This window comes from Artemia sp. Qi Xiang Cuo, chromosome 13, assembly GCF_049724085.1.
Source record: "Artemia sp. Qi Xiang Cuo chromosome 13, ASM4972408v1, whole genome shotgun sequence".
Taxonomy (NCBI): domain Eukaryota; kingdom Metazoa; phylum Arthropoda; class Branchiopoda; order Anostraca; family Artemiidae; genus Artemia; species Artemia sp. Qi Xiang Cuo.
Genome location: NC_142806.1, coordinates 24741787 through 24758715, shown reverse-complemented (window position 1 = coordinate 24758715; position 16929 = coordinate 24741787). Strand labels below are relative to the sequence as shown.

Genomic DNA, 16929 nt, shown 5'->3' with positions numbered 1-16929 from the left:
GAGGGAGTAGAAAGAAAATATTTCTCTGTAAAATCATTTATATTGTGATAAGAACATTTCAATGTACTTTTTGATATTTTTGGTATTATAGGGAGTGGGATCTGTCTTTGACCTCCCCTTGCGCCCTTGCTTAAGTAGAGATAACTATGGGCTGTGAACTAGTATTTAAAAATCAAAATATACTGCTGGAGTACATATTGACAAAAAAAAATTCGAATTTTGACTGAAAACTCCACACGTTTCCCTTTGTGTTGGAATGATTAGAAATAATTTTCGTCAGTTTTTGTATCACAATGGGTTTGCCAAATGCTCGTAATTGATTTTCTGATTGATAGTTGAATCTGTCGCAAGATCTGCGAAGTTATCTTTGAATGTTGTCCCAGAAGATTTAGATAAAAATAAAATTCGTTCCTTATTTATGTTCTTTTTCTCAAAAAGCTTTTTGTGAAGCCTTCAACCGGAGAAAAAGCCAATGTACTGATTCGTATTTTAATACAAATGTCCAAATGCTAGCAATTAATTTTCTAATGGAAAAAATTGAATTTTTCGTGGGATCTGCAAAACTGTCTTTGAAAGCTGTTTCAGAAGATCTAAATAAAACAATTGTCGTTTTTAAATTGTGTTCTTTTTCTCATTTTTTTGGTAAAATTTTAACGAAGAAAACCATCAGTTTTGGTGCAAGCATTTCCAGTGTCCATTTGTCCGAACTTTCGAAAATTTTTGACTGATTTGCTCAGAAACATCAAATGGAATATAGCTTCTGGCGCAGTCTATAATGAAAGACATTTTTGTTGTTGCTCAGGTTTTTTAATTTGTTTTTCTTTTCTGTATATTGAAGACGACGAAATATTCTTTTCCTCACTTCCTATTTTCAGAGTTCAATAAAAGAGAAAGAGAGATATGGCTTAAAAAGACTAAAAAATTTGCTTCAAAGCGTGATTGGTCCTTTTGTATGAAATTTTAAGCAAGTAAAATGAACGAGAAGTTGCTTAGTCGCAACATTATTTACTAGTAAACTCTGTTTCTCTCTCGGTAAACTTCACACCTTTACCTCTATTTAACAGTTCAAAGAGGACAACAGTGCAATGGAAGAAAACAGCAACAACATATTTAATAAGAATCCTCCCTTCTGTCTCTTTGTTTATAAGTTGCGTCAAGTATATTAGATAAAAAGGCGTACAAAATATTTATATAACATTTACAGTTCGATGCTCTTCGTGGCATTATAATAATTCCTCTTTTTCAGTCCACAAACTTTGATACATAGTCCGTTCTAAATCCTCTTCTATCCGTCGCAAATTTGTTTTCTGCTTCGCACTCGTAAAATCCGGCATCTTTTTGTGTTGCTGGATCTATTTCCATTTTTGATTTGATCCCATTATGTTTGACATACCATTCGTGTATCTAGAAACATAAATGTAAGTAGTTGGAAAATAATGCCAAGGTCTGTAGGGGATTCTTACGATCTATGTTGGGGTTTGAACAAGTTAGTGTCGAAGAAAATGGATTGTGTGGCGCGTTACTGAAGAAAAAAAAAACAAGTTCCTAAGTATTTGATTTATGGTTTTCTTTCATATTTAGACGATGAATTTTCGTAGTGAAAAAGAGGGGGAAAGGAAAGATTTTACAGAATTTCAACCTTTGTACTTGCGGAATGAGATTAGGAAGGGAAGAGAGGAAATCTGAGGAATTTTCCAGGGCATGGGCTGATGCCACAAAAAAATCTTTTCAGGCCCAATATCCCTTAATGAAGATCCATCATAATGAAGATTGAGGAGGAATTATCATGAATATTGTTGAAAGGTATTGTTACCTTTGAACACTAGCCAGACACTAGGTTTGGCCGGTGGAGCGTAACTTTAAGACCGGCTGCTAGTTTTGATGGTGACCGAGCGACAATATATACATCTAGCGTTCAGTTCTAGTTTTGAAAAGCAAAGCTTCTGCCAAAGGATTCTGCCGATGTATATTTAATCTTAAAATTAAATCCGTTAAGCCCAATTTGTACGTTAAGGGAATAGCTATTCATTAAAGTTGGATATCATCTCACTTGCTTTTTCTTTCGAAACGCCTACGAGGATCGTAGTGTAACTAAAAGGATGTTAGATTTTGTTCTATGAGCAATATTTTTCACCAAAATTTCCATTTTGAATTTTGCCGTAATTATGCAAGCTAGCTCAAGATAGGAATAACCCTTTAAAAGACTGCGGGTATTAGTATGTAATTCATCTCAATCTGCTCATAGCTATTTCATGTTGCTTAACAGTCTACATTTTAGCTTTTATCGTCTTTAATATTTGTTTTCCATATTGAAAACCAATAGATCTGAAATCTATACTAGTGCCCATGGAGCAAGGATCTTCCCGCTCTTTATTCTTGAGAAGTAATGAATAGTGTAAAATCCCATACAAAAGTGACATTCAGGCTTATACTGTTCCGGAGCAGCAATGGAGGACTTCTGCCGGACGTCTTAGACTTGACGCACAAGCTGGTTTGAGATGGTACGAGCCAACACTATGTTGAACAAAAGAAGTTATTCTAGTCGATATATCTACTGAATGACAAATCGAGCTGATTATATCTAGCTCATTAGGGCTAGAATGTAACTTTTTTGTGTATGAAATAACATCCTTTGCATGACAATGGTTTGAAAGAGGCCGGAGAAAAGCAAATTTCTTTTCAATTACGGTAAAATAGATGTTATAGAGAATTCTTCTGATTCCCACTACCCATTCAGCTGGTAGTTGTGTAATTGTTGCGACCAAACTCGTCATCGCTTAACCTATGGTGCCATGAGTCTGCATTAGAAAGCAAAAACAACACCCATGTACTATTAGAAACTTCAAAATTAGCTATTACCGATTTTGTTGTTGTTGTTGTAAATATGCCTCTGTGAGTATGCAAAAGGTGTCGTTTTTTTGTCAATTTCTGTACTGCAACATGTCAGGAAAAATTGTACGGAAGGATTTTATAATATGAGTATCGAATTCTCGAAGATCTTGCACTGCAGTGGCGTATGCTATGTCCTTTCAGATTGTCACCAAAAAAGGAAATCCTTCGGAAACCGCTCACATCATCTCATCGGGTACGTTAAAGGAGACCGGCATAAAATTGTTTACAGACTGGACATCCTTCGTGTCACTACGAAGGATCTCGTTGAATTGCGATGATTTTTTTTAGGAAAGATGTACACTTTCTATAACTCAATTGTATAAATAAAACTTCCTTATTCAGAGCCCTTCCAGACCAAGATAAAAGGTTATGCAGGATCTTCATCGAAGTTACGGCAGCGTTTTCTCATTACGCTTCCACGGCACCTATTATGGTGACGCGAAGGGTTCTAGGCGTTTACCCCCTCCCGGCAATTATCCCCCCGGAAGATAACACTCCCAGGATATATACCCGCAGAAAATAGCCCCCCACCCGGAAAATACCTCCCCCGGAAAATACCCCCCCCCCGTGGAAAATAAGGCTTTCCAAATTTGAGAATTTTATTTGAGTTTCGTTTTTTTAATTTCCGTAGAGGGAAAGAATTTTGGTACTTGTGTATTATGTGCCATTTACTCAAGTTTACGCTGCGTAAAACTCAAGAAAAAAACTGGTTTCTTCGTTAGTTTTTTTTCAGCTTAGCACGGGACAAGACAAATACAAATTACAGAATATATGGGGAATATATAATTTGGGCTATATATTTGACATAAGGAAGGGGGGTAAATTATTTGGACAGTTTGAAGTCAGAAAACAATTCTTTCTAGGTATATGGCCACTAAAAAACCACTTAATAGTCTAAATTTCTACATGTACGTTGAGAGTTGTCCAGTTACAGAATGACAGGCTGCTTAATGCAGCTTATGAAGATTTACTCTCGCAGGGGAAAAAAGATAATGGTCAATAAAAATAAAAGACATTTTTGACAAAACAGGGTTTTCTTTTTCTTGGAATGAAGGCTATGAAGGTAGAGGACAAGGGATACAAATTCAAATTGGGAGAATGAGATTAAGATAGTACTAGAGAATCAAGTGATCCAAAAATGGAGTGAGGAGAAAAACAAAATCATAAACATTAGAGTCTTATAAAGATGTTAAGGTAGTTTATGAACAGGAGCTCTACCGTAAGCTGAATTTACCCACTAGCTATTTGACGTTGTGGATCCAGCTCAGGGCTAATTGGCTGCCAATTAGCCCAAGATTTAAAAGATATTTTAAAGGAAGACAGATATATTTGCCCGCTTTGCAGAATTAAAGAAGATTATTTGGTGCATTGCTTGAGCCGGGGCCAGAGCTCTCTACGATAAGGGAAGGGATATTTAAAAAAAATGAGTTGGTGCTTCCAGGTGTCTTAAATAGTACGTCGCCTCAGTTTATTTGTAGAATAGTAAGGTATCTGGAAATTTTGTTAACTAAAAAAAAAAAAAATATACATATCAGTATAAAGTAAATGTAATGTTTCATTTAAGTGTTTTTTTTTTCAAGTCTTATGTGTTTTTTTTTTCAATGGCCGTATTTCCAGGTATTAAGTACTATTATTAGGTTAATTTAGTGTTTCATTTAAGTGTTTTATGATGATCGCTGATCAAAGTTTATGTTATCTATGCCTTTCATTTATATTATTTTATTGTGTTCATAGCCGTGTATTTGGCTTTAAATACACTTATCTATCTATCTACCTAATGTGCGCAATAATTGTACCTAGCACATTTTGCATGCAGACCCATTATACTTTACCCCATCCCTTAATGTTCAAATCTATAGACCAAGTTTGTTTCTAAAGTAACGAAGGAACTAACGAAAAACCCGATTTGTTCTCCAGTTTTACACCGCGTAAACTTGAGTGACTGGCGCATAGTACACAAGTACTAATATTCCTTCTCCCTACGAAAAAAAAAAAAACTCAAATAAAATTCTCAGATTTGGAAAGCCTTATTTTCCACGGGAGGTATTTTCTGAGGGGGATGTATTTACCGGGGGGTATCTTCCACGGGGGCGAGAGGGGGTATTTTCCGCGGGGGTTTATTTCCGGTGGGGTATTTCCGGGGGGTATTTTCTGGGGGGGGGGGTTAGACGCTGGCCACCGACGCGAAGGATGTGCTGTCTGTATCCGATTTCCATCGACCCTGAATTACTCGAACATGTCCGGATGAAAAATTACCAAAGGGTTTTACAATATGGGTGCACTGGTCTCCAATATAGCCCTGTATAGGCTCAGAAAAAGGAAATTCTCGGTAAAACCGTTGATGCCATCCCGTCAGGCATGCCAGAGTAAACCTAGATAGAAATTAAATATAGACTAAATATGATTCCACCACCCCAAGGGCTCCTGTTAAACTGGGACGCTTACACACACCCACACAACTTAAAACAGCATTCTCGTGGAATTTTGATTTTTGGGAAATAAACATCCATTGTTTTTATTTCTCTTATTTCTTAATATTTTTCATTTGTATCTAAGTTTCAGATAAAAGAAAACGTGTTCCAAACAAATTTTCGTTTTATACTTAAGAATAAAGTACTTGATCTAGTTGAATGAAGGCTTCGGAAAGTTTCAGCAGTTAATATTTCAGCTAAATCCTAAAGTTTTTGGCGAAATCCGCTAATTCACATTAATCAGAAAATCCCTAAAATTAGCCAACTTCATTTCGTAACATAGCCCCAAAAACGCACAAAAGTTTTTGAAATAAACTCCAAAATCTAACTGAAATCTTAATTTACCTCTATCGAGAATGCTGTTTTGAGCCTGAGGGTCACGGTTAAGTTTATGAGAATGCTGGTTTAACTGCCACTTTTTTGAAGGGTTCAATAAAGTGTAAATGATACTTTACGCGAATGAGAGTTGTAGTCCACGCTCTCCACTTCGATATAAATAAGTAATAATAAAAAGAATAATGAAAAAAACGACAATTGACGTGCTTGACAATGACTCTGTTGTAAATAATTCTTAACCTCCTCAGACGTTCTTAGGAATCTAAAGAAAGTAATAAGATTCATAGAAGAGAATTCTTTACATACTTGAAAATAGGGATGCGAATGTACTTCAATTCCATTTTTCATCCAAGTGATGTGCGGCCTGGGCGTGCCTTCAGCAAAGCAATAAAATGTAATTTTCCTTCCTAGAGTATATACGGATTCAAAATTGGATGCCTCTTTGATTTTTGCTCCCTAAAATAGGATATCTGTTCATGAATATCGTAAAATAAAATAAAAAAACTAAAGCAAAACTATGGATTATTATTACAAGGAGATAAAGGGATTCCCCTTAAAATTGCTGCCGATAGGTTATTTTAATTCAACTAATTTTTCATAGAAACAAGTTTTAGGAAAGCTTAACAACCGACAAGTTTGAGTTCATTTGACTGAAATTCTGAATTAGGCTGAAATTTTTAATTCCGTCATATTATGTGTCTGCTAAACGGCATACAAGCTGTAGGATATGTTGCAGCTTTAGGACTCTTTAATCATTAAGACAAAAACGAAGTTTAATGAAGCAATTTACCAGCAATTTTATTGGAAGATTCTAATCTCAATTTCGGCGTTTTGTCATTCCTTAAACGTGGTCAACGTGGATACGTTTCTGAAACGGAATATAAAAACATACAAAGACATTTTATAGAAAGACTGTTTAGAGCCTGACAAGTTTTTGTTAGTAAGCTCTCAGCAAACCCGGACTGAGAGATTCGGAGGGGGCCACATTCCAAAGAGGGTCCAATTAGTTTTTTTAAAGAGGCCTAACTAAGGGCCATAAGTAAGGAAAGAGTTCTTATATAGTCATAAAATTCTTAAAACCATTTATCAGTTTACAAGTGCCTTACAATTTTGTGATGACTTTGACTACCAGCATCACATCTGGCGACATCACAAGCTGGAAGAGTAGCCTAAGTGGAGCATCATCCACAACCTTCGTGCATAGCCTATAATGAATGTATTGAGACGAAAAAGATTGCCTTTTTTCTCCTTATTAACTTTGCATTTGCTTTATTTTTGGCTTCGCTTAATGTAATTTCACTATCTTCATTGGCCAGTTTCTCTTCAGTCTCAACTTTACTTTATTGTTTAACTTTTTCCTTGCTGTTTTCTTTCTCTGTCTCATTTTAACTGGTTCTGGGTTTTCTTCCCCTTGTTCTTCAGTATCGCTCTTTTCCTGGGTTCATTGTTTTTATTTGACAAGTTAGTTGTTTGTTTAAGTAATTCAGACTTATTCAATATATTGTCACTATTGTTGTGTTTTTTTAATCCCACCTCCTCTCCTGTCGGTGACATAATAATCTTTTTCACTTAATTTCAAACTTTAATGTCACCTACACTAATTTAAAAACATTTTTTATTTTTTTAAATGGGTAGCCAAACTTAATTGATGAAGACAAGGTATGCTACTATAAATATTTAGCGTGATCAACCCTTTTAATAAGTAGTATTAGCGTTCTTTATCATTGTCTGTATTTTTATCCTATATTTTCTTTTTTTTTTCTTTTTTTCTCTTCCCCCCTTTCTTTTCTTTATTAATAAATAAATTCTACAAAATCACAATTTTCAACCAAATACTATCACCAAAAACTTCTCTTCTTTTATTTTTTCCTCCTTTATACCTCTGAAATTTAAAAAACTAAATTATTTCAAAATAAAATTTTCATCATCCTAACTATAAATCTCCCTTTTTCAAAGCAAAATACAAAACCAATTTACACCCTTTACTTTTATTATACTACCTTTTTCCATTTCAATAATAACTTCAAATACCCCAAAAACCAACCAACACAACCCCTACAAATATTTTAAATTTTCAACTAAAACTACATAAAAAAAAAGAAAAAAAGAAGAAAAAAAAAGCAATTTCCCTTTTTACCTACTAAATATTAATTAAGGCAATCAAATACAACAGGTTACTCTCCGGGGCATACTACTACACAAATAAAAACATAACAATTAAAACACACGTCCCGCTTATAGGATGCTCCCCCTTCTTAGGAGAATCCTTTGGCGGTGGCTTCAATTACTTTCCAAACTTTATTTTACCCCTTCAAGCTTCCATCATAAAAAAAAATAATAAATAAATGAATAAAATAAAAATATATACAATTTGAACCATTCTTACCTTACAAAAATCTCAACAAACACTAAACAATATACTTAAACAACACAATAGTTGTTTAGGAAGAAGGGTTCAAAATTTCTAACAATTGTACCCTTAAACTTTAAACAATTGCCTTTTGTTCTTACATGATGATGATTAAAGTATTTAGCTGTTTCATTTCTTTTGTGTCCAATCCTCCATGCAATTCCTCCCCCAACTCCAATGCCTGCATGATATGAAGGAGGGTGTTCAGCGACTGTTGTGGCCCCTAGACGCACACCATGTACTGTCATTTTTACTTTTCTGGGACGTGGAGACATGTTGGCTTTAAAGTGCCGCAAGATCCATCGACGGTAAATCTAGAATTAAATGAATGCTTTTACGTGATGTTCTCATGACGAATAAATTGTAGTTAGCATAATAACAAAATTTAGACAAATAAATTTTAGTTTTAAAATTTGTAAACGATTTGTTTCTATATTGAAAGTGCATTTCGCAAAATATATTCTTCGATAAGTGAAAGCACGCCACGACCGCTGTGGTCACGTTCACTCCTCGTATATGATTATTCTGGTGAAATTTCGTCAATGGCTACTAATAATACTTTATATATATATATATATATATATATATATATATATATATATATATATATATATATATATATATATATATATATATATATATATATATATATATATGTATATATATATATATATATATATATATATATATATATATATATATATATATATATACATATATATATATATATATATATATATATATATATATATATATATATATATACATTTTCTTGTTGTCCCTCTAAGTACAAAAAACTAAAAAAGGTTTTAAAAGGAATATATTTATAAATATATATTATATATATATTTATAAATATATATATATATATATATATATATATATATATATATATATATATATATATATATATATATATATATATATATATATATATATATATATATATATATATATATATATATATATATATATATATATATATATATCCTTTTAAAGCCCTTTTTATTTTTTTTACTTAGAAGGAAAACAAAGAAAGTAAAAAAAAAGAAGAAGTAGCAAGCCTAATAAAAACAAAAAAAGCAACGAGTATAGTCTTGCAGCCAGTAAATAACAAAAACTAGATGTTTCGGCAACGACTTCTGACAAACCATCTTCATTGCTAAGAAATTATATAAAGAGAAAAATTAACCTTTAGAACATCTGATGATAGTGAAACCAAAGGGTGACTGAAAATAAAACCATAAAAATAAACGACCAAAAATTCAGTTGGGCAAAAATTTCGTCTGTGGCTATGGATTCAGCCTATTTGTTTGTTGGTTTTGTATTAAAAGCCTAATTGGTCCGTTTTTATAACTGTAGTTGAGTCTCTTTGTACTAGATTATGATAAAAAATATCTTCAGCATCTCTGATGAAAGCAAGGTCTTTTTATGTGCATTTTATCATTTCAATTGTATTCCTAAAAGGTTGCGATAAACCATTTATTGTCTAAACTAAGCGTGCCTAATCAAAAATAAAAAGCTATCTGGATTATGAAAAGCGTGGAGGGCCAGAGCAGAATCATGATAATCATTTTTGCTTTTAGAATTGAGAGATTTGTCTATTGAAAGTTTATGTCCGTATAGGCTTTCTCCCAGTTGACCGGATTCTGCCAGCATTAAATTTCCAATGGGAACACGGCTTCTATATAAGCTATTATCAAGAGTATGATCAGTTTTACCTTTCTTGCAATTGGAAAAAACGTTCAAACGTAAAATCGTACACATTTTGTTTCAATAATAAATTTTAAAGCTTTTTGCCAAGTCCTGGACTTAGGATATATGAATAAATGATTGTATTGTGAAAGATTTTTTTTCCCTTTATTCACTGGTTGAAATTGTGGTATCCAGGGCCGTATCTAGGATTTTGAACGGGGGTATCGACCCAAAAAAAGTATCAGAAATTTTTTATGTGCATTTTTGTTATGTTTTTACAAGTCGGACAAACATTTCGGGTGGAAGGGGGTTTTTAAGTTTTGATTGACCTATATATAAAATTTTCTTTGGGCACTGGCGGAAGAGGTTAACTGGTGACCCCCTCCTTCCAAGACCCATAAAACATACTAATTCTGATTCATTATTATTCCACGTAGATTTGTTCTGAAACCTACCCCTCTTCCGGGAAAAATTCCGAGTGGCTTAATTACAATAACGCAGGACGTAGTCAAAACACAGATTTATATCAATTTGAACATGAAAAAACTATTCTAAAAGATAAACTAGTCTGGTTGAAAATTTTCCTCGTTTCTAAATGTTAGAAGAGGCCCATATCACTATTTGGTTATATATTTTCTTTTAAGTTTTGATTGACCTATATATGATTTTTTCTGGGGGGGGGGGGGCACCGGCGGATGAGATCAACTGGTGACCGTCCTCTTTCCAAGACCCATGACATGGACTAATTAAGATTCATTAGTATTCTGCATAGATTTGTTTTGAAAACTACCCCTCCTCGTTGAAAAATTCCGAGTGGCTTAATTGGAATATCGTAGGACGTAGTCAAAACACAGATTTATATCGATTCGAATATGTAGAACTATTCCAAAAGATAGACTAGTCTGGTTTTCTATTATTTCTTGAGAAAAAAGAACCATGAAGATATGAAGGGGAAAGAATTTTTTTTCTTTGACCCTATTAGATGATTTAGGAACGACACTGGAGCCTAGAAAAGTATAATAGTTTCATATAGACAGCTAGCCAATTACATAGAAACGCGCTACCGAAACGGATGCGATTTCTCCCCTCTTCGCCTCGGGGCTTGACATCAAAACAGGCCATTTAGCCAAGTCAATAGGCTTTTTAACAGAGAAATAGACATGATTTCCGGTTAATGATGATATACAAAATGATTTCCTCTGGAATTGCAGGACAAAAAGGAAATATCAGGACAAAATACTTACTATAGACAGTCAAACGACTCTTTAGTACCAGTCTTCTTTACATTATTTCAATGCACTCAAATGTGGATAAGTAAATTAAGACTACATTCAGACCTTGGTATATTTGTCCCAGATTTTTTCCATAAGTGTTAAATTAAAGTACCAATTGCTGCAGATATGTATTACCTTAATAGATTGATGTTCGATAACTTGGTTTTTATTATTGACTTTTATCGTAAAGCAGAAGTCAAATCGTCTGTCGGGTATCAAAAGGTCGTATCTCCATAATTGAAAACATTCAGAAGAGCCAAAAATACTCACAACTTTTTATTTCCCCTCCGATAACAGTAAAACAGAAACAGATTGATAAGTAAAGCCAATGCATATCAATCCGATTTTGTCATACAGTTATCGGAGGTGAAAAAAAAGTTCTGTGGATTTTTTTACTCTTCTGAAAGTTTACAATTATGGAGATACAACCTTTTCATACCCGACTGACAAAATGTGCTAATGCAGCTATCCTGCATACATCTAAGCATGCAGTTAGCTAATACAGCTCTGCGTGCAAGAAAATACTGGAAGGAAGTCTAGTAGCTACGGATCATTTAGTTACGATATTGCTCAATGTATAATAATACTGTTTGAGTACTGGTCTGAGTGACGCCTCGCGATAATATTTTAAAACTAATTTCAAAGTTTTGAAAGCAGTTTGCCAACTATACTGATGAATTCGAGGTAATTTTGATGTTCCTTGGAGAGAATGTACATCTATGGGTAGATGGTTATGTCGTCTTTCTTCTCTTCTACTGTCGGCGTAGAAAGTGTACCCTGTCCGCAAAGAAAAGACGAATGGAAACCTCTTAGAAATTATGGGAATAAGATAGTACTAGTGCAGGTATGCGATATACTAGTGCGGGTATGCGATATACTAGTGCGGGTATTTGCTAGTGTAGATGTGAAATCCAGTAGCCAGTAGACAGTACTAGTGCAGGTACGTAATACAGTGGCAGTATCTGATCTAATAATACAAGTGAGAAATCTACTATCTAGTTGACAGCACAAGTGGTAGCTGTGTAATGTAGCCTACAGGTGATATTCAGTGCAGTAATGTGATATTACAGTGCAGGTGTCTGATATAATAGTGCGGATATTTGCTAGTGCAGGTGTGAAATCCGGTAGCTATTAGATAGTACTAATCCAGGTATGTGATATATAGTGCAGGTATCTGATATAGTAGTGCAGGTATTTACTATTGCAGGTGGGAAATCTACTATCTAGTAGATAGTACTAGTGCAGGTTTGTGTTATGCATGTGATATATGGTACAGATATGTCATGCTAGTGCAAGTACTTACTAGTGCAGGTGTGAAATCTACTATTCAATAGATAGCACTAGTGCTGGTTTGGAATTCATAATGCCTATATGTGATTTCCTACGGTACTAGTACGGTGGGAAATACGGAAATTTCTAACGATTAGGGCCAGTTATCGTAAGAAAATGCTTATTCTAGATAATTGAATGCGAAAGTCTAGCAACATCAGCTTATAGCATAGGGGTTTTTCCATACGGTCATTTATTAGATATGATTTTAAGATAAAATATTCATTGCGAACGATTCTTTGTTGGCTGTTGAAAAAAAAATTGTAGTGCAAAGCATAGAATCAAAGTGAATCTCTTGAACGTCGTGCTTTAACGTCACTTATAAATCCGACCAAAAACGTTTCTTTGGCCGAATCGTGGAAACAAGATTGTGATGAATGATATATGTACATCTACATAGAAAAATAAGAATATGTTCTAGACTACAATTTTGATAAAAATTCAAAATGCGCGGATGAATAAAAAGCGAATACTAAAGCAAAAACAAATTGGTCCTGTGTCATAACTAAACGAAAAAGTAGACTAGTTATATGTTGCTACTTCGAATTTTTTTGCCTCGTGCTTAAGTCATCTACAAATGTACACAAAAATACTTCTTTTCGTTGAATTATGGAAACGTGATTGTGATGAATTTTAAAGGTAAAAATAAGTGAAAAATAATGCCATCTATATTGGTAATAGGTTTGAGTACAAGATGCTCCCGTGATAGCACATCTTGTTCGGGTATTTATGATGATATGCATCATGGATTAAACGTTGCCGGCAAAGGATTGTTAAGGATTTTTCGAATATGATGTTAAAATTACAATCTGCTATTAGAAAAATTAATAAGCTAGAAAGATTTTGTCTTTCCAGGCATCTACATGTTAGAGTTGAAGCAAAGAAAAAGAAAAGAGAGAAAAAATAATTAACAGATTTTTTGATTCGATTTACGCTTCAAACCGCAAGAAGCAAACTAAAATGCAAAAACACAATAAAAGCTTCCTCGGGCCATTCCACTGATAGAAAAAGTGTGTTGTTAGTGGCACTGGCATTGATTGAGGGTAGGGGTAAAGGCCTTGCCATTGAGATTTTTTGCCCCTCCACTTTGAATTGTAAAATACCGTTTTGGGGGTACTTTAACTAAAGAACGCTTTTTTTGGCATTTTGAAACAACGCTAAATGTACCCCGCCCTAGATGTTGAAAAATACATCCTTTCTTCCCAGGTTTCCGTAAATTGACGTCAATGCTTACTGGCTATACAGAGGGGAGTTATATTTTGTCCTTTTTTTTAGTTTTGGAGATGGTTCTACCCATATTTCATTTGTGATTCCCTACCAAAATTTCGTAGGTATTTTTTCTTAATAGAAAGAAGATGCATAAGTTTATCCTAATACAATTGGGCTGTTTTTAATCGACATGGTTAACATGAAAAGTCATAAAGACAGCCCGAATGAAATGTGTTAATCTAGCTAACATTTAAGTTGAAAACGTTTTTTATAAGCTGCCTTTCCTGACCTTTGATGTATAGAAATGGTGTTATGAAGCTTAAGGAAAATAACTTTGAAGATATTGAGTAACTCGCACTGTAAAGAATGATAGGTACTTTCGCATTATCAGGGTCCCTCTAAAGAAGTCCAAAAAGAGATGCTACAGTCAAACGGGAAAGACACAATGAAAAACCCGTTTTTACAAGATGATTCAATACACCGTAGTAGAGAAATACATTGTATAGCGTGGTTTTAAGATATTTTTGTTCTTTGGTGTTTTTTTTGGGGGGGGGAGGTATTTAGGTTAGGTTAGGTTACGTATGTAATATATGCTATGCTTTGCCCCCCTCCCCCTAGTGTGCAAATATATAGCCTAAATTTGTTTTTAAACTATTATATAGTCATCCTATTTTATTTTATTTCATTAGCATTAAACAAAACTCGACTTTTTAGAGAGGCTCTGACAATGGGAAAGTACCGAATGATATCATAGATATTTTATGCACGACATTTGAAATGGGCGGTGTTGAGGTTGTGATGAGGTTGGATATCACATGTTAATGGAATCTATATGTGATCACTTAAAGTAGCGTAACTTTAAGTCAAGACTCTAGAATTTTTAATGACTCGATAGATGCTGCTTGAATTTTCAGTAATTTTAAACTGAACAACATTCACCCCGACACTTTAAATTATTGTATGACTTCTGAAATTAAAATCAAATTTGTAAAATGATCTCAAATAACAAAACCATACAATAGCGCTTGAAAAAAAAATGATTCAAGTGCGCTTTTCCTGACCTTTGATTTATTATAAAACAAAAAATCGCGAAGAAATGGAGAAAACGAGGACAATTAACAGCCAGTGAATAAACTGAAAAATTTTGCAAAAAGTTCGGTCAAGACCTCCTCTTGACCGTCCTCAGTGCAGAATAAAACTGATAAAAAAAATATAAAAAACAAACCTAAAAATAAAAACACCAAACAAAAATTGGACGACCCTTTCCTAGTAACGGTGAAAGGGTAACTGAATAAAAAACAAGTTTAAATGGCATTTCAGAATTTCATTTTGCGTAAAGCACTTTTAAAGGCTGATCGCTTTCCAGTTTGATTGTTATCGGAGACTCTATTCGATTGCACAATATAACTTTGTGGATGTAAAATCCACAAACACTTTGTTGAATTTTTAAAGGTGACGCTAAGTTTATGTTTTTTAAGGATTCTTTTCAATTTGTCACTAAATTTTGGAATGTAGGGTAGAACAGTGAAAAGTTTCTTATCATCCACCAATGGGACGGAATCTGTTGGAGCTTGTGGACCTGATGCACTCCCCTCTGCCTTTTTTCGTCTTCTGTCTATAATGGTCTCAAGTAATTTTATAGGGTATCCATTGCAAAATAAAACATCCAGGAAAGGAAGTTTGTGAGTTTATGTTCTAGTTCTAAAGTGAACTGAAGGTTAGAGTCCAAAGTGTTTAGATGAGTTAAGAAGGAGTTAAGTGACTCTTCTCCATGCTCCCACACAGAAATAACATCATCCACAAACCGACCCCAGAACCGGTGTTTTATCGGAAAATTTTCCAGAGCAGAGATTTCAATTAATTCCATATAAAAAGTTGCCAAAAAAGGCAGAGGGGAGTGCATCAGGTCCACAAGCTCCAACAGATACCGTCCCATTGGTGGATGATAAGAAACTTTTCACTGTTCTACCCTACATTCCAAAATTGAGTGACAAATTGAAAAGAATCCTTAAAAAACATATACTTAGCGTCGCCTTTAAAAATTCAAATATTACACAGAACTTTTTTAACAACGGTAAAGATAAAACCAGCCCCATTCTGGGTAGTGGTGTTTATAGAATTCCTTGTTCTTGTGGCTGTTTTTATGTTGGTAGAACCCAACAGCAATTGGGGGAGAGGTTATCTGAGCACAAGTCCTCAATCGACAAGGCAATGAGGTTACGCCAAAAGCCTGAGGTTTTTTATTCCGCCTTGGCGCAACATGTGTACGAGAGTCCACACCATTTCATTTTGTTTGACGAGGCCTCCATCGTTGCCCCCTTTAAAGGTCTCACGCAAGTTTTCAGGGAGGCAGTTGAAATAAAAAAGCACATTCACCAAAAGGTAGCTCTCAATAGGGATGCTAGAGAAATTTTTCTAAGTCCCATTTATGACAAAATTATTAATTCTGATCGTTTTTACATACATCCACAAAGTTATATTGTGCAATCGAATAGATTCTCCGATAACAATCAAACTGGAAAGTGATCAGCCTTTAAAAGTGCTTTACGCAAAATGAAATTCTGAAATGCCATTTAAACTTGTTTTTTATTCAGTTACTCTTTCATCGTTACTAGGAAAGGGTCGTCCAATTTTAGTTTGGTGTTTTTATTTTAAGGTTTGGTTTTTATATTTTTATCAGTTTTATTCTGCACTGAGGACGGTCAAGCGGAGGTCTTGACCGAAATATTTGCATAATTTTTCAATTTTTTCACTGGCTGTTAATTGTCCTCGTTTTCTTCCTTTCGTCGCGATTTTTTGTTTTATCATGATTAGCCAGTGTGGTCTCAGAAATTATCTTTGATTTATTGAAATGGTGTTATGAAGCTTAGGGAAAATAACTTTGAAAAAGTTGGGTAACTCACATCGTAAAGAATGGTATCAAAGATATTTGATATACGGCATTCGAATTACTTCTCATAATGAAAAAATTCCTTGAAAGAAAATTAAATAGCGAAATTAAAATCGCTACCACCACTCTGATTACTCTCATTACTCCTCTCTTACTCTGCGGGCTACCACCACCCTCATTACTCTGCTCTTTGCGCTAAAGTTTACTACTGCTTTCCTGCAAGCATTCTAGAACGTAAGAAGTATAGCCAGGCGGAATTTACAAGTTTTCGTAACGAAAACTTGTACATGTTCATGAATTTGTACCCCTGCTTGTGCTTGCTCATATTATGAATAAACTAAAACTTGTTAGGCTCAATTCTTTTTAAGTTCCCGTAAAGTATAGCTAGACTTTTCTTGCGTACAAAATATCTTCTTCCAATTA

At 34.2% G+C, this 16929-nt stretch overlaps 2 protein-coding genes across 6 annotated transcripts in view; one reads left to right on the top strand and one right to left on the bottom strand.

Annotated features, from left to right (window-relative positions):
• Plod (procollagen lysyl hydroxylase) overlaps positions 1-16929 on the top strand; it is a 264942-nt gene that overhangs the window by 175237 nt on the left and 72776 nt on the right. The gene's annotated exons all lie outside the window — the stretch shown is intronic.
• Positions 1147-8428, bottom strand: LOC148945109 (immunoglobulin domain-containing protein oig-4-like). Its single transcript, XM_089098844.1, has 3 exons — positions 8211-8428; positions 6006-6155; positions 1147-1404 (listed from the first exon to the last, which is right to left on the bottom strand). Exons 1-3 carry the CDS (start codon positions 8382-8384, stop codon positions 1243-1245), a joined length of 486 nt encoding a protein of 161 aa, XP_088954970.1. The 5' UTR covers positions 8385-8428; the 3' UTR covers positions 1147-1242.

Coding starts and splice junctions, on each gene's coding strand:
- LOC148945109 (XM_089098844.1), bottom strand. CDS start 8,384: ATGTCTCCACGTCCCAGAAAAGTAAAAATGACAGTACATGGTGTGCGT. Junction 6,156..8,210: donor AATACTTTAATCATCATCAT/GTAAGAACAAAA, acceptor ATCCTATTTTAG/GGAGCAAAAATCAAAGAGGC. Junction 1,405..6,005: donor ATTCGCATCCCTATTTTCAA/GTATGTAAAGAA, acceptor TTATGTTTCTAG/ATACACGAATGGTATGTCAA.